Source organism: Sphaeramia orbicularis, chromosome 6 (genome assembly GCF_902148855.1).
Source record: "Sphaeramia orbicularis chromosome 6, fSphaOr1.1, whole genome shotgun sequence".
NCBI lineage: Eukaryota > Metazoa > Chordata > Actinopteri > Kurtiformes > Apogonidae > Sphaeramia > Sphaeramia orbicularis.
This window is the reverse complement of record NC_043962.1, coordinates 18,673,829-18,691,709: the sequence shown is the minus strand read 5'-3', so window position 1 is coordinate 18,691,709 and position 17,881 is coordinate 18,673,829. Positions and strand designations below refer to the sequence as shown.

The following is a 17,881-nucleotide window of genomic DNA, read 5'->3' as shown; positions in this document are numbered from 1 at the left end:
ACACAGTATATCAGTAAATACATGTTTCTTTGCTTCAAAAATTAAATGCATGGTGTCCAGCTGAGTGGACATTTTTACACCCCCATGAAAAATAGGTCCATAAAAAAATTTCAATCACATTGTTTTTTGGGTTTTTTTTTTTCATGCCTAAAGAGGAATTAAAAACACTCAGGAAAAAAAATCTACATTAAGATTCTTATAATTCATGCATGAAAGGGTTAAGTGTTTTGTTTATTTATTTTCTTCTGTTTGACATTCATGTTCAAAATCAATCAATCAATCAATTAATCAACCACTGGCACAATTTGTTGATATTTTTGGTAGTTGGTTTGTGGTTCAGGATGTAAATGATCAAACTACTACGTGTAATATCAACTGGCTCATGAGCTGTGATTCATATGAAAAGCAGAGGTAGGAGGACAGTGCTGTGTGTGTGTGTATATATGTGTGTGTGTGTGTGTCCGCCCCTCTCTGAGAAGTAAAGAGTTAACGGAGCGGTGGGTTCGCCCATTCTCCTGCTGTGAGTGACGCGATCATCTCTCTTATCCCTCAACTTTGCCTGTTGCCAGACCAGGCAAGCCGAGGTGGACGCAGGCTATCGGCACTGACATTCGAACCGCGATCACACCATCGATTTTTTTTTTATTTTTTATTTTTATAACCCCCCACCTCGTGTCTTTATTTTTCCGCTGACTTTCCCCGCAGTGTGCTCTACTCCGTAACGATGATTTTTAGTTTTCTAATCCATCGGACTCTCCGATGTTGTGCAGTCTACTACACGAAGGCGTGAATCTTTTGAATAGAGGTGGATCTTCCCGGATACCGTGAGGGTATATTAAATTTAAAAAGAAAGAAAAAAAAAGAAGAGTTTCACGGAAATCCCCATCAACAAAAATGCCGAGGAGGAAACAAGAAGCGCCCAAACGCGCACCAGGTACGTCTGTCCAACTATAATAAGGCAAAAAAAAAGGGTTTAGTCTAGTAAAGCTGCGGATGTTACCTTTGAATTGTAAAGCTCACTGCATTTCCGTTTCCACTTAGTGGTGTTTTTTTTTTCTCTCTAAACGATGCGCTTTGTCGCTCTTACTTACTCTCGTGAGATCTCATATAGAAACTGACACCTTTTTATTTCGGATGTACAGTTTATTTACACAACAGTCTTGTGCGTTTCCCCCCCACACACACATACACACACACACCGTCACCCTGCGCAGCCACTCCAGTCCCATCGGATGAGTTGGTTGCCGTAAACTTTCGCTTCCTATTGTTCCCAACTTGGATTCCTGCTAGTTGAACGATTCCAAGTGGCACCATAAGAAGAACACCTCTGGATAAAAAAGGTGTTTCTAGTTGATAGTGAGTGCCCGAGGCGTGCCATAGAGAGAGAGAGAGAGAGAGAGAGAGAGAGAGGTGGGGGGGGACATAAGGGCTTTGTGCGCATTTGATCCGAGCGCATAACTTATTTCCACAAGCGGAAAAAAAAGCTTCACCTCTCCTCTTTTTTCTTTTCTTGGTATAAGATAAACAATTTGAGCTCAGACAATGGGGTTTCGTGGGCTGGAAGGAGCCATAATCGACAGTTGCCATGTCTGATTTGACGGTTGATTGATTGGCTGTCATGCGGCTTTGATCCGATCCTTCCCGATTTGCATCAGAAAATCACTTCCCACCATGTGCTGCAGGCCCCTGACGTCACGTTTAAACCACTTTGAAAGGCCCTGTGTACTTTTTACTCTGTGTGAGTGTGTGTGTTCTTCTCTCTCTCTCTCTCGCTCTCTCTCTCTCTCTCTCACTCACTCACACACACACACACACACACAGTCTCACTCTGATGGTCAAGTGACTCACGAAAAAAGTGAAAGAAGGGGGACAAAGTGGTTTCACAGTGAGACATCACACACACAAACAGACACACACACTTCCAGCAGAGAACATCACACTCCCATGTGCACATGCTCACTTGTTCACTTTGAACACACACATACACACTCACAGTGGGTAGAGGAGGCGGGAGGAGTGGGTTAGGGGTTGTAAAAGGAGCCGTGTGCTATGTAATGGAGGGGAGGAATGGGTTTGCTCTGTCAGACTGGGCCGTCACAACGGCTTTGTTTCATGTTTGATTTAATTGTCTCTCCCCTGACAGGCCCATTCATCAATGGCTTTAATGGTCAATCAGAGACAGGCTGAGTGAGTGCTCCCATTCTGTTTAGCCATAAGCTGGCCTGGGCTTTTATTTCATCAAAATGCCCCAGCCTAATGTACATGCTCACTGGCTCAGAGTGGCCGCAGGGAGCACATAAAGAATGACTGAAAGCTTTCTGATTTCAGATCAGTGAGAAGGATGTTTTTTTTTCATCTCCTCTCCTCTCTACTCTCTCTCTCTCTCTCCTTCCTACTACATTGCTGTTTCTCTGTTGACGAAAGGGAATAAAAGGCTGTAATATAGATCGTTTTGTGTTTTTAGAAAACAACTTTTTCTCCCTGAAACCACGCTTCTTTGTTCATTCATTCATCTATTCATTTCTTCATTTTTTCATGCTCCCCTTCCACCCCTGTCAGTCAGCCCGTGCAGCTGCAAGTTATAAAGTTGTCAACTGTTCAGTGGCACACAAAGGGTGATGATGAATTGATTGCAGCACAGAGCATGGTGATAGAGAGAGCAAAGAAAAGGATGACAGATGATGGGCCTTGATTAGGGACTTAGGGGGAGAGTCTGCCCACTGCAACCTTGAGACTTGCATGAAAAATCTACCTCCCCCCTCCACACCCACCCCACGTTGCTCTCTCTCATTGTCTCTCTAACATAAACTCTCTCAGCCTCTCCCTCTCTTTCTTTGCTTCCTCTGTCTGAGAGGGGTTTTCTCTCCACAGTAGAAAACTTGTTTTGCCTGCTTCATTAGCGTTAGTCCAATTAGCCGTGAGGCTGATGGAGTCCTGACAGGCCCTGTGATTGGAGATGACAAGCTCGGGGTGCCCAACCCAATGAGGTTTGCCACCACTTTGATGTAATCAACTTGATATTACACAGAGCCGCTCGCCTTTGGTTGTGCTGTAACTCAATTTTCCGCTGCAGGTGACAAATGGGCCTGCGTACCTGGGTCAGGTCTGAGTGCTCTTAACAACCGAGGGCAGCTGGCCACATAAACAGCCAAGTAAACATGAGAAAGAGACTCGCCCAGCTTTAGAAATACAGACCTCCGTCCTTCATGACTGGCGATTAGCACCCATGCAAGCCCAGGGCCTGAAGCTGTTGAAATGGCTACAGAAAGTTTGAATTCCCCACCGTCTTAACAGGAAGTCAGCATTGGCTTTACAACATGTGGGCACAGACATGGCTATTTCACTGGAATGTGTAACCTGTACTGTATGTCTGCAGAATGGTGTCAGTGTATTTACAGTATCCACAGTGTTGCATGTGTCAGTGCCCTGTCAGGCCACCATAGAGAACACACACACACGTTTCTGCAATAACCTGCACTGTGGTCATTTATGCATGGTGTGTGCATGAGAGAGAGTCTGAGTCAAAAGAAGAGAGTTGGGGGATCTGGTGTGGATTGGGCCAGACTCCACAGCAGTCTCTTCTTTCTGCAGGGTCAGGATTATAGCTGCCAGACTGGCAGCCATCACTCATGTCTTACTGTGTGTATGTGCATGCTCAAATCAGTGGGCATACACTTTCTGATTTGATAGGTTCAAATGTGTTTGTGTGTGAGTGTGTGCATGTGCAGCGTAGCTAGTGATAGCGGTGAAAGGAATTGTAACTGTAGACCACCTGCAGGGGTCAGGCCGTAATTCACTGAAGACTTTAAGCCCTCAACATCTTCTAGTTTCTTCTTCACCTACGCAGCTCATATGCCTAACTACAAAACAGGTCCAGATCAAAAACATGCTGTGTTAACACTGTAAGATACTAGCATTTATAGCACACATTGTAGACACATGCATACTGGGTTGTAAAAGCACCAAGCAAAATGAAGTAAGCTGTTTTTATATCTGTCTGCCTTCCTGTTGTTTATGTGTGAAAAGCCTGCCCTTACAGAAGCAGCAGGGGAGCGCCGGTTGAGACTTAATTGTTCAACAGACATACGGACCAACAGCGTTAGCAGGCTTTAACAACAATACGCCTCCGCTGGCGTTGTTTGCAGGTGTGAGCTTGGCAAATGTTTTGGCATTGCAGGGCCCGTTGCTAATGAAAGTCCTGTGGCTGGATGCCGGTGAGGTTGAGTCACGTCTGTGATCTATGTGTCTGATAAGTGCATACCTAATGAGGCTGTGAGCACCAGTGGAAGGAGGAGGAGGAAGGTTGACAGAGTGTTTCCCACAGGTATTGACAGATGCCTTTTTGTTTTTGCTATAGGCCCTGACTCCATAAATCCTGCCTGTGTAATGATAACAGTGCCACCCTGCCAGCAACTAAGTAGAAAGAGGGCAGAGGGGGAGGAAGAGGAGGAGGTGTGGGATGAGGAGGAGAAGAAGAGCGGGGGCGGTGAAATGGGCCTTCTCTCCTTTTTAACACACACTTGGCAGATGTCAAGCCATAGGGTTGGGCTATGTGAGAGAAAGAGGAGTGTAAGTGCAGTAGTAGTGTCACAAATAGAAAACCGTTAGCCATACACTCTTCTCTTTTAGCTTTCAGTGTGCTTTCAGCCGAGGTTTTCAGCCGGGACTGCTGTCTGGGCAGTGAGTTGGAGGCTTTGTAAAAATAGTCCCACCGCTGTTGTGATAGATGCAGCTGCACTGTGGCGACAATTGGGACAGGATGGATCCCCCCCCTCCCCAGCCCCACTACCCACCCTCTCGCTCTCTCTCACACCCCTCCCAGAGGTAGTGAGCGTCAGAGCCTGGTGGGATGTGTGCTCTTTTCGGGGAAACTGAGCTGCTCCGGTCTTCAGGGGTCCTGAAACCCAATCCAGGAGGAGAATAGCCCGGCCATGCCAGAGAGCCGATTTCCTTTTCAACAGACTCATTTATCACTGACCCACCCTTCGCTTCTGACACGGTGACGTGTGTCATTTATCAAACAGGCTTTACCAGACACACAGAGAAGGGAGGTGGATAGGGGGCACAGAGGAAGAGAAGTAGAGAGTGAAAGAGCAGAAAACAAGACAGAGAGTGGACTGAAAGAAACAAAGACAAGGAGAGGAATGGGGAATGAGGTACAGAATCAGTGGAGAGAGACAGAGAAATGGAGAGCTAGGAAAAGAGACTGTCATTTGTGCATGTTTGTCTGTGTGTGTGTGTAAGAGTTTTTCCAGGGAAGAGTGAGTTTTCCTGAAACCCTTTAGGAGACGCATTTGGGAGGGGAGATTTTTTCGAGATGACAGGGAGGATTGAGTTACACTGAGTTGTGTGTTGATGAGTGACAGAATGTTCTTCCATGACACGTCTCTAGATGTCTGTATGAAGGAGAGAAATATGTTTTGTGAGTTTAATAAGTATGATGTTGTGTACTTTAAATATATGCTTTCTGAAAATACATGGAGGCACTTCAGAGATGTGTGTGCATGTGCACGCACGTGTGGCCATATGGCGTCAGTGTTTAATGCTTTATGTATGTGTGTGTGGGTGTGTGCGTTACTCCCTGATGAGCAGGCCTGACAGGTATCACTCATGCAGCAGCCTGGCCTTTAAATGAACCCGAGCTGCTCTGCTCTCTCGTGGCCCTAACAGGCTCTCTCCAAGATGGATGCTTCTTTAAAAATCAGATTAATGATGGATACCAGGCTTATAGTGCCATTTATCATGAAGAATATTATTTAGGCCGGCCGTGTATGGCTGTAACTGGAGAGCCAGGACGAGAAGAAGCAGGGTGGAAAGCCTTAGACAGACACTCACTGTGTGATGGATGGCTGAGCGCTCTCTCTGAGTGTTACTAGACACCAGTGCCGCAGCAGTAGGCCATAATCAGATAGCCCAGGGATGTTTATCCCGCAACTACACTACCCAGATTGCCTTGCCTAGAGGGTTGTTTTTTATGAAAGGTGTACTCTATCATTATTATCGTCTTCAAAAAGTTAGGAAAAAGATGAGAAAAACTGAAGGATACAAGATACAGAAACCAAAATGGAGTGTTACAATTATTAGTATTAGTGTATTATAAAATGATTCACTATAACTGACTGTAATGATTACCTAGAAGTTTCCATCTTGCTTTGCCCAGCAGAGTCCCTGGCCCCACGTCATTCCCCAACAATCATGAATAAAAGAGTACAGTGAGAGGTCAAGGCAAGGCCAGCTCTGCTGCTGCGAAAAAACAGTTGTTTTGTTTTTTCGTGCACTTCTTGTTCTTTCTCTGTCTCCTACCTCCTCCTCCTCCTACACACTGCTGTGATTTATGGTGGCCATCCATCTTCAGGCTGCGTCCATCACCTCCTCGTTGCTAGGCGATCATGGCAGCAGCTGTGTGTTGTGAGAGGGGTTTTGGTCGACCCACTCCCATCCCTAACTTTAATCCCCCCCCCCCCCCCCCCCCATCCCCCCCCACCCTTAGCCTCTAATTCAACTTTAAGCCGAGTCCCAGCAGCAAACTTTAAACTTAGCACTGGTTTCAGTCCTAAATTCACCCTGTTGCTCTAACATTAACTCCAACTTGAACTACAAACCTATAGTCAGATTTAATTAAACCTCCAAACTTCTAGTCACCTATCACCTAAATACAGGTTTATACACAAATCTGTTGACAAAACCTGTGTAAATTATATTATTTAACGTGTGTATACCTTATGTTGCATTATTCTTATTGGTCACATTATTATTAGTAGTACAGATACACAACACAACAAAAAGTCAGGCAGTGTGCAATGAATGACAAAGCATGATGACAGTTTTACAAAAGTCACAGAACAAACAAAAGCAGTTCAGATATTTTTTTTTTTTTTTGTACAGGAAACACAACACAAGGTCTCAAAAAGAAACTTTAGAGTTTAATATTAATAACACTGATCACTACAAACAGGAACAAAAAAAACATGTCAGAACTAGTTTTAATGTCTATTGTTTTTTGGAGTGGAAAGTGGAAACATCCAAAAAGCTTCATAGTTAAAATATCTTTAGTGTGGTGACAGTATTAGTTCACTTCATTCTTTTGTGTCAGGCTCTATTCACGCAGACTGGTGACCTTTTAACTACATTGTTACTGTATATTAGGCCTGAACAGCTGCAAGAATGAAGAAATAAACAGCAGCTCTGCTTCATGGAGCTTTTCTTGAAAGCTGCTTGAGAAAGACTGATGGAAGGAAGCAGGCAGAGATGGGATAGTGTAAGGAAGTTTGACTGACTGCATATCATCAGACGAGACAGGCTCGGGGTGCGTGTCAGACGAGAACATCGCCTTCCCGTGGTGTCTAGATCCTTAATACTGCCCATGTATCTGCACCTGTGGAGGCTGTTTGTGTTCATTTTTTACATTTCCATTTTTATTTATCACTTATTGTGGCTGCATAAAGTGTCAAACCCCTGAAACTAGAACTTTATGAGTTTGGTCACCTTGTTCTGTTCCACGCTAGAGTTAGTAACAACAAGACGTCTTTACATGTTTGTGGTTTTGGTCTTATATCAGATAAACAAGATGAATTTTTTTAAGTCTCGAAGGTCTGTATGTACAGCTGGCGGCTTGAGGACCAGTCATAACACAAAAATGAGCTGAGGGTTAAATTGATTCTAGCCTGTCTTTTTTTTTCCCTTTTTTTTTCTGTCACTATGTTAGCTTTACTTTCTCTTGGTCTCCCTATCTTAACACCCCAACACCCCTCCACACCCCTCTCCTCTTGCTACGTGCATTGACAAGGTTCAGCCCAAAGCTTTGCCTGAGGCCAGAATGATCTCTCTGTTTTTCCCATCTCCCATATCACACATCCTGCACTACAATCGGCGGACACAATGTATTCACAATGCCATCAGGGGGTAGAGAACACACACAAATAAAAACTGACAAAGACATCCATGATAGCTTGTAACATGATACCAGCTACGAGCATAATGTGAAAGCAGAGTTATGCATTAAAAAAAAAAAAAAAAAAAGCCTGAATGTGAACTGCGCTAGGTCGCCTTCTCTGGTCATATCTGAACAAAAACGACTTATGTCAGGACTTGTTAATTTTTCAGATGGCCACTGATCACCTGTTACATATTTTCTCGTGGGACTGTGAGGCAGCCTGAAAGGATCAAAGGGAAAAGAGGGTGGGAGAACAAAGTTTGATTAAGTGTGTTACTTTGACAAATGTGTACAACAGAAAGGCATTTTAGGTATGTTAGTGATCTGCTGCTATTTTGACAGAATGGGGCTGTTTTGGACTAAATTATTCTAATCTATTTAAAGAGTTTTTCGCTGCTGGGAAACTTGAGAGGTTGAGTGGAAGTTTGTGTTTTCTTTCTTTTTTTTTTTTTTTTTTTTTTTGATTGAGACTGAGGTGACTTCCTGTCCTGTAGTGTTCTGGAGTTGCTTCCTGTCAGAAGAGCCCCCCGCTGAGAGGCCATGTTGGTTTAAGGGCGTCAAGGTCCAGTAAAAATACTGTACACATGTCAAGGAACACTTGTCATGTTGTGACACAGTTTAACTCCCTCCTCATGTAGTTCCTCAAAGCCAATCTCTAACTGACTACAGATATTTTGACCGAAATGTCTTACTCCTTCTCATCAGCTGGATAATAATAAAAAATGACAAGCTTTGTTTACGTGACATCTTTTATGAAGGCTCAATTATTTCAATGATACATATAGAAGAAATCCCACACATGTATATTTAGTGAATTCAGTAATCCAATAACAGACAGCAATGCTTGCATTCTGTTCTTTTTTTTTTTTTTTTTTTTTTTAGAAGCAATGTTTTTTGGGAATCGTTACAGCATATTAAGCTTTTTGATAAACATCCCTTCTTTTATCCTAGCTGTGTCTTTGTGTAAAAATTGAGGAAAGAAACATGAAACTATGAAAGTCCTATAAACATAATTCTTTCTATTGAATTGATTTTTTATTATATTTTCTTATAAAATAGCTTATTATGTCAGCTATTTCTCTGTCTTTGTTTAATGGAATATATGCATAAAATTAACATTTTGCAGTACATTGGTTGATGAGGAGCCTAATTACCATATTTAGAGATTATTGTGCATAATAGTATAAGCACGTTCTCCTTTCAAAATATGAGGCAAAATTATATTGTGTTTTTTTCCTCTGAAATATACAGACATATGCTGTCTACGCTGCACCTTCTTTTTAGCATAAAATAGGACAGATGAAATATGATACTCATGATGACCCTTACAAAGGACTCACCTTTTTTTCGATCTCAACGCTCGCGGCAAGGTTGTAAGTTTTTCTTTTTTCAGGCCGAGCCGTCGTCAGAGTATGAGGGTCAGACTCAGGTACCGTTTTTAATGACACATCCTGTTTACCCCGCTACCGCTAGGTGTGATCTGGCTCCTAGACTGTTTCCCCAGCTGTGGATGCCAGACCAGGAACATGCACTCGGGTCATCAGGGGTACGGTTTAAGAAAAGAGTACACCAAGTTCATAAATTCACATTTGATAAAAGGTTTAAAAAAAAAAATGTTGATTGAGTTGTTTTCCTGTTCCTGCAGACAACATATCAGAAACACATCAATGATTTTTTTTCGAGGTCGTCATAAAATCACTCGTGCATACCAGACCCATTTAAACACAGCATTAAAAACCGACAGTGCTTTCAGCAGCTCTAAAGGAGAAATAACCCATGGGACAGAGGGAAGGAGACAGAGAGACACTGAAAGGCTCTGCTTTACAGGCAGCCACAGCACCTTCCTGCTTAATCACCCCCTGTCCCTGCCTTGTCTGTTGTTCCTGATCGTCAGAGCAGCACTGCAGTATTTCTATCAGATGATCTCTCCCTCCTCGTCTGCGGCCCTTATGTTTATGAAAATGATACTCCACAGGAATGCCTCCTGCATGCCAAGATGTCACTGTCTTTCCTCATCGCTTGCATCTACGTGCATGTACAACTGTGTTTGTGTGTTTGGGGGGGAGGGGTAGTTTTCATAACTGACTGACTATCTTTATTTATAATTATGTGGGGGTGTTTCGGGGCTTGTGTACCTTAAGGTGAAATATGAGTTATCTGTATTTGAGACTTTTTTTTTTGTCAGTTTGTATGATTGGGTGAATGTGTGATTGCTATTTCTGCGTGAGCTGTGACTGAGATGTTGATTGTGTGAAAAGTACACCCTACTCTTTTAGTATCGTTCATGGATCCTAATGATTCTTGTGTAACCCCCCTATCCCCCCCACACAGCATCAATCCACTTTATCACTACAAGAACACACACATTTTTTCTCATACAAACATTAGGAAAAAGTCATACACTGGCCCTACACCATATGCTTCGACATTAGTTAAGACTGCATTCAGGAGTATTGTTGTATTCATAATCCTCATCTTTTTTATTCTAAGGGAGCCTCTATACTCCCATCACCTTTTATTAGCTTGATAAATCACCTCTGTTGTCAGTCAAGCCAGGGAGAATAATTGGATGTGGTTGTCGCCCTGTGTGATGGATTATCAGTCATTGGGGATTAAATTAACAGATAGTGCTCAGACATAATGGTTTTTGTTTTGCATTTTAAATTGCCTGGGAGCATGGCTAGACTCTGTAGGTTTTTATAGCAAGTCCTGTTGGAATTCTCTCCCCCTCCCTTGGCTTAATAACATATGAACCATAACCTATGAGGCGGCCACTTTATTCATATGAAATGTAAAACATTTACAGCCAAGTTAAAGCACAGAGACAGGCTTATGAATCTGATATCTTGACATGAAATTGGGTATGGCAATAGTTTGATGAAATAGGTAGACAATGTGAAGAAATATGTCGAAAATTTTCTTGTTGGGGAAGAGAAAGGTGACCTGACAAGTTGGTCAAGCATTGTGCCAGGCTTGCCTGATGCAAGCTGACATCTGTGACCAGCTAGTCAGGATACAAACACATTAACTACCTCGTTCTGGCTGGATTTCCTCTTTGAAATGAGAATCTGACACAAATACCTTCCAGAGGAGATGAGGAAGAGAAAGTAAAGTGAAAGGAAAGAGGGTGTGGGCAGTCGCTTGAGCACAGTGAGATCTCCCTCTTGCGTGTTTACCCGAGCATGAGCGATTTACCTCCTCAGCCCTTTCTCCGTCCTCCAGACCCCTCCCTCCCCTCCACTTTCACATTATCATAATTGTGTCCAGAACATGAGGGGCCAGGGAAGTGATCATGTCATTTTATTTACACCCTGCTTGGCCCTTTTTACAAACGACATGCCACTGACTGCCAAGCGAACTGGGGCCCGACGACATCTTTTGATCAGGGCTGTCGGGGCCTATCAGCGGAGAATGGCAGGTAATGGATACCCAGTGACAAACCAAATCTCCGGGAGGATGGAGAGTGGGCCGCACCTGCCAGGTCTCCATTAGGCTGGCCTCTCAGTGGGGCTGCCTGCTGACTGTGCCCCCAGGGCCCAAATCAGACCAGCGCCAGCCGCATGGCTGGCTACAGATTGGCTGTTAGCACTGGAAATGAGAGTTATTTCAGCTATGACATTTTTGTTTAGACTGGACGTGTGTGCATGGGGCAGTTTGGGGGAATGAAGGATTTAGTCACAGAGCGTGCGTGTTTGTGTGTTTGTGTCCACATGCACTAGCTTGTCTGTGTGAGGGCCTGAACCATTAAGGCCTTTACCTAAAGCTACTTTCTGTGGCATTTGTCTTAGTTTACAATATTGTCCAAATGGCCTCAGACCTGTCCACAGGCCAGCCACTATTTTCAGAGATTATTTGTTTTTCCTTAAGTTGAGCGGTTCAGTGGGTGAGGTGGACAGGAAATGACTGAGACGGTGTAGAAGATGAGTGGTGGGTGAGTTGGCGTTGGGTGGGCAGGCTCACAGCCACAGGAGACACAGGATTGTGTGTGTCGCGGGGTGGGGGTTGAGCACATATCATTCTCATGTGTACAATCATGCACACATGCACCTATCATCTCTTTCCATGTTAGCAGTGGGCACTAACACTACAGTGACAGGTTGCTTATGTATCGCAATCATGTTGATGATCTTCTCTCTCACTATATCCTCTTTACCCCTTGTCTCACCTCTGCCTTTCTGTTATTTTCCACTTCTTTTTCCTCTTTTTTTCCTTCTTCCTTTATTTTTCCTGATGTGGGAGATGTCTCTGTATTATATTTGCATGACATTTAACACCTGTTTAGACTATTGAGATTAGCTTCAAAGAATGCAGCTAGAAGCAGAGTATTGACTATCTTCCTCATATTATACCGGTAATGAACTCACTTCAGTCCAGATGACACTGCGGGATGTCTATCCAGCGTGTCAAAATTTCATCATCAAAATTCTGACATCTCTTTCTTGAAAGTACTAAAGATATCCTGTTTGTCTGTGTGAGCATGTGCGTGTGTCTGTACATATGTGTGTGTAATCAGAGAAGAGGCAGATGAAGAGGCGTCAGACATATTAACTGACAGATGGAGGTTGATCCAACTCATTTATTACCCCAGAGGAGAATGCCACAGTGAGATTGGGCTTCATTAATTTCAGATTTAGTTTTCATTTCAAGCTGTTGCGCCCTGAGATAAATAAAATGGCGCATTATGTTTTTGCCAAGATATTTCTTTTTTGTTTTCCTCCAATAGAAGGAGTGAAAAGAGGGGAGGCATAAGTTCCGTGTGGCTGGGGTAGTATATAAATACAGGCTCGCCTAGAGGAAAATAACACCTCAACGGTTGATGAGGTGAAATGGGATGACTGTAATTTCTCAGCTCAGCTTTAAAGGCTCCCACACAGATGGCTCATTTATCCCTGGGAGTCCTCGGGCACACATAGCAGGAAAACTTTTTCTCCAGTTATTCTAACATAGCGTGTTCACTCCCTGCAATTTAACTCATCTCTTTCTTTTTCTTTTTGTCTCCATTTTCCTTGCAGCCTATTCTCCTGAGGAACTGACAGAGCACGCTGTGGAGGGTGAGGAGGCAGAAGCAAATGACCTGCCCTCAGCCCCTCAGGATGACCTTCCCATGAAAGATGATTTTGATGAGCAAAGTGTAGGGCCTGTCAAGGACCAAGCATGTGACCAGGAGTCAACTGGAGCTGCAGAGCTCTCAGGACAGGAGATGGACAGTGAGTCACATTTGAGTGAGACCAGTGACCGTCTCTCAGACTTCGAGAGCCCCCCCAGAAAAACTGAGGGTAACCCAGTCGCAGTACCTCTGAATGGAGGCACTAAGACACCACCTATCGGTATGGACACTCTGGAACAAATGAAGGCTATCTACTCTAGCTTCTTGAGCAACTCCTTCTGGTCACCACTGAACTTTACTTCCACACAGCCCCAGGCGCAGTCATCGGCTTCTACGGAAAAGCCAACTCGGAGCAACAGCACTAGTAGCAGTAGTAGCTGCAGCAGCAGTAGCTATGACTGGCACCAGTCTGCAGTGGCAAAGACATTACAACAACATCCTCCCCAGAGTCGTCACCCTCCTCAGTCTGAGCCTAGCCTCTTTAGTACAGTCCAACTCCACAGGCAAAACCCAAAGCTGTTTGGTTCAATCTTCACTGGGGCCAGTAAGTTCCGCTGTAAGGGCTGTAGTGCTGCTTATGACACCCTGGTGGAGCTTACAGTTCACATGAATGAGACAGGCCACTACCGTGATGATAACCAAGACAGGGCAGGCAGTGGTGCAAAGCGCTGGTCCAAACCACGTAAACGGTCTCTATTGGAAATGGAGGGGAAAGAGGATGCTCAGAAAGTTCTGAAGTGCATGTATTGTGGTCACTCTTTTGAGTCCCTTCAGGACCTCAGTGTCCACATGATTAAGACCAAACACTACCAGAAAGTGCCTCTGAAGGAGCCCATGGCCCCTGTGGCAGCCAAAATCATGTCTTCAAAGAAAAGGGGACTTGTGGGTTTGGACCTCACTGCCTCACCACGTTCTAGAGAAGGAACCCCCAAAGCTAAGCAGCCACAGGCAGACATGAGTGAGTCCTCACAGAAATCTTCCACCCTCTATACCAACTCTAATAATCGCTATGGCCATCAGAATGGTGCTAGCTATGCTTGGCAGTTTGAATCCAACAAATTACAAATTCTTAAGTGCATGGAGTGCGGAAGTTCTCATAATACACTGCAAGAACTGAGAACCCACATGATGGTGACAGGACACTTCCTGAGGGTGACTAGTTCTGTGGGAAAGAGAATTAAAACACTTCCTGAGGCCACCTCCCCCAACCCTGTGAGGGTCACCAGTCCTGCTGAACAGAGGGTCCAGTCTGTCCCACTCGCACCCTCCACCTTCTCTCCTCCCCCTCATCAAACTACCACAACTCCTCCTGCCACTTCTCCTCCACTTAAAGAGATTAAAAAGGAGGAGGTTGAGGAGGAGTGCACTAAGGAAGAAGCTGTTGGAAACGACAGACAAGTTTCAGTTTCAGCTGGAAAGGAGGAGGATTCTGAGAAAGAAGAAAAATATGACATTTCAAAGTATAACTACCTTACTGAAGAAGACCTGCAGGAGAGCCCTAAAGGCGGGTTTGATATTCTCAAATCACTGGAAAACACTGTGACTTCAGCCATCAACAAGGCCCAGAGTGGAAATCCAAGCTGGGGTGGCTACCCTAGTATTCATGCAGCCTACCAATTCCCCAGTGCCCTCAAGCTCCAACCAGGTAGCTTGGAAAAGAATTCCCCAATGAAGTTCTTGTTCAATGGAGGAGATGGAGCATTATCCTCCATTGCTAAGAACCAGCCTCTCATTTCTCCCCCACTCACACAGTCCTCCCCTTTCTCCAACAACAACTTTCAAGCGATGGAGGATTTAGTGAAAAAAGTGACTGAGAAGGTAGCAAAAGTAGAGCAAAGAGTGAAGCAGCTGTCTCCTAAGATGGAGAATCATCTTTCTCCCTGTAGCAGTGAAGCAGGAGAATCACATAAGGGAGGAGAGGCAGACTCACCTAGGGAATGGAGGGCAGTCACCCCTGCCAATAGTGACAGGGGAAGCCATAGCGACAGAGCATCCCCAGCAACAGAACCCAAGAGAGAGACAGAAGTCAAATCCCCACTTGCCTCTACACTGAAATGCAGTACCACCATTATCACTGGCCATACTCCTCCAGAGCAGCCCTTTGTCAACCCTCTAAGTGCTCTTCAGTCAGTAATGAACATTCATTTGGGGAAAGCAGCCAAGCCCTCTTTGCCAAACCAAGATCCCCTGAGCCTGCTCTCCAGGCTCAGTCAGAGCATGGCTGAGAGGGCTGCAGTGGCCGCTCCTCCCTCCCAGACCAAAAAGCCAGAAAGTGTAGCTGACAATAGTTTTTGCCAGCCAAGTGATGACCAGCCTATAGACCTCACAAAAGGGAAAAGTGATAGAGGCAGCTCTGTATGCCCAGCCCCCCTAACTCCCTCCTCTACAGCCTCCTCCATCTCCCCCTCCTCTCTTGTTACTCCTGCAAAGCTAACAGTGGTCTCCCCGTACACATCCAGCAGCCCTCTACATGAAAATGCACTGTCCGATATCTCAGACATGCTGAGGAACCTTACACAGTCTCACCATGTCCCAAAGCCTCCCTCACGTTCTCGCGTCACAGACAGAGCTGAGGTTGTAGGATCTACCCCAGATGATGACGACGCATCCCTGCACGGCCACAAACGCAAGGGTCGTCACTCCAACTGGAATCCCCAGCACCTCCTCCTCCTGCAGGCCCAGTTTGCATCCAGCCTGCGACAGACATCAGAGGGAAAGTACATCATCAATGACCTCAGCCCACAGGAAAGAATGCACGTGTCTCGTTTCACAGGCCTGTCCATGACCACAATCAGCCACTGGCTGGCAAATGTGAAGTACCAGCTAAGAAGAACCGGCCGAACCAAGTTCCTCAAGAACCTGGACTCTGGTCAGCCTATATTCTTCTGCAGTGACTGTGCCTCACAGATCCGAACCCCAGCAGCATATGTATGCCACCTGGAGGCCCATCTAGGGTTCAGAATCAGGGACCTGGCCAAGCTGTCCCCGAAACAGACTGTCAGGGACTCTCACACTTTCACTGAAAAACTAATGCCCCTGGAGTCCTTCCTTTCTCCACAATCACAAGATGACTGCAGTAGTAATGGGGCAGTGTACCGTTGCCAGCTCTGTGTCCGTAAATTTGCCACTAAGCACGCCATCAAGCTTCACCTCAGCAAGAGCCATGGGAAGTCTCCAGAGGACCATCTGCTGTATGTGTGTGAGCTAGAGAAACACTAAAGTACTCTCAGCAGTAGACACAGTGGGAAACATGTAGAATGACTGTTAAAAACAAAACCTAGAAACTGAGAATATATCAAAGTGTGGTAATGCACAAAGATGCCACAAACTGCTGTTAAACATGTCAGCACAAGGTGTTTACATCTATTCAGTCTATAAACATTTCTGATTTCCTTGTATTTCAAAAGACGTTTTCACATGTCAAATATATATCGTGGGTCAAAGATATTCAGCTTGTGTCAGCTTTGTTGTCTCCCTTACTATATGTACACCTTGGGTAATGAACGAGACGCAACTGAGGACAGACTATCTCGTGATCATGGTGAATCTCTTGACTAGAAGGCCAGCTAATAACTTGAAATGTATTAACTTTATTATATTTATTTTGTATTTCTGTGACTTTAGTTTTAATTTGCTATTAGACTGCATGTTCAGTAAGTTTCACTGTTAAATTTGTACAGTTCTGTCCTGTCTAGATTTTAAAATGCCCCTTCAAACTGGTCATTTTTAACACCACAAAATAGCCAAACTCCTTGGACAGCTACTTAAAAGAATTTGCCAAACAGAAAAAAGGTCTGTGCTTGTTTTGATAGTTTTCTCTGTACAGCCTATTGATTTTTTTTTTTTGTTTTTCTTTTTTTTTTTTTTTGTTTTTTTTTTTGCTGATTGTAAAAGCTGCCTTGTTCTTTATCATCGTGTAAGGGGCACTCCAAATGCAGGTCTATGTAAAAATGTACATATAGTGTATAAGCTTACAACTTGCTGTTTAAATTATGCATACTTGTTATATTTCCTAATTTAAGAGGACTACGACTATCCACTGGTGCAGAGCCTTTGAAGAAGATTAAAAAGGACATTGTTTTGCACAATAGTTTTATAAATGTTATTTGATAAAAAAAAAAATACAAATATGTTAATGCCTTGTGCTTCTATGATTAAATTGAATTAACTGCTGCATAAATAATTGTCTTTTGGTTTATTTGTTGTTTTATAATTGCCAATCAGAAGAAATATCCAGATCAGGGTGTAAATCTATATCAAATCTATCTAGATAACTGGCATATTGTAGTGTTATCTGGCATCTTTTCTGTTTCTTTTTTTTTAAATGTTATATATTTTTTCATCAGATTTACTGAGAGATCAGGCATCATAGAAAAAAATACATCCCTCTCACTTTTTTGCCTCTCTATATAATGACAAAGCATTCACCAATCAACTGACAAATTGTTCACAAGCCTGAATTTTCAGAAAATCTGATGGGAACTTAAAAGTCCTCAGCTTTCTCCCCTGCAATTGTCTCCATATCCACAATTTGTCTAGATATTCCTTATCATTTCTCTGTTGTTTCGTTGTTATGGGGCGGACTCAAGAGGTGCGAGTGGTGCCACTGCCTGCAAGGCGTCTGGCAGGTGGTGTGTGCTGCATGTAAACCACCAGATGTTTCTGAAACGAGCCACTGGAGGAGGAGGAGGCAGGCGGGCTGCAACAGCAGGCAGAGTGGGCTGATTACCACGGGGGCTTGGATGCCATCAGGAGCCCTGGGCACAGACAGCAGATCTGGCACACACCTGGACTCTAAGACTGTCCCTTGGAAAAAATAAAGGGGATCCTATATATGCACG

General features: G+C 44.1%; 1 protein-coding gene across 1 annotated transcript; it reads left to right on the top strand.

Moving 5' to 3' along the window:
* Window positions 1-554: 554 nt before the first annotated feature.
* tshz3a (teashirt zinc finger homeobox 3a) lies at window positions 555-17,220 on the top strand. Its single transcript, XM_030137080.1, has 2 exons — window positions 555-934; window positions 12,946-17,220. The coding sequence occupies exons 1-2, from the start codon at window positions 895-897 to the stop codon at window positions 16,257-16,259; spliced, it is 3,354 nt and encodes a 1,117-aa protein (XP_029992940.1). The 5' UTR covers window positions 555-894; the 3' UTR covers window positions 16,260-17,220.
* The last annotated feature ends 661 nt before the right edge of the window (window positions 17,221-17,881 follow it).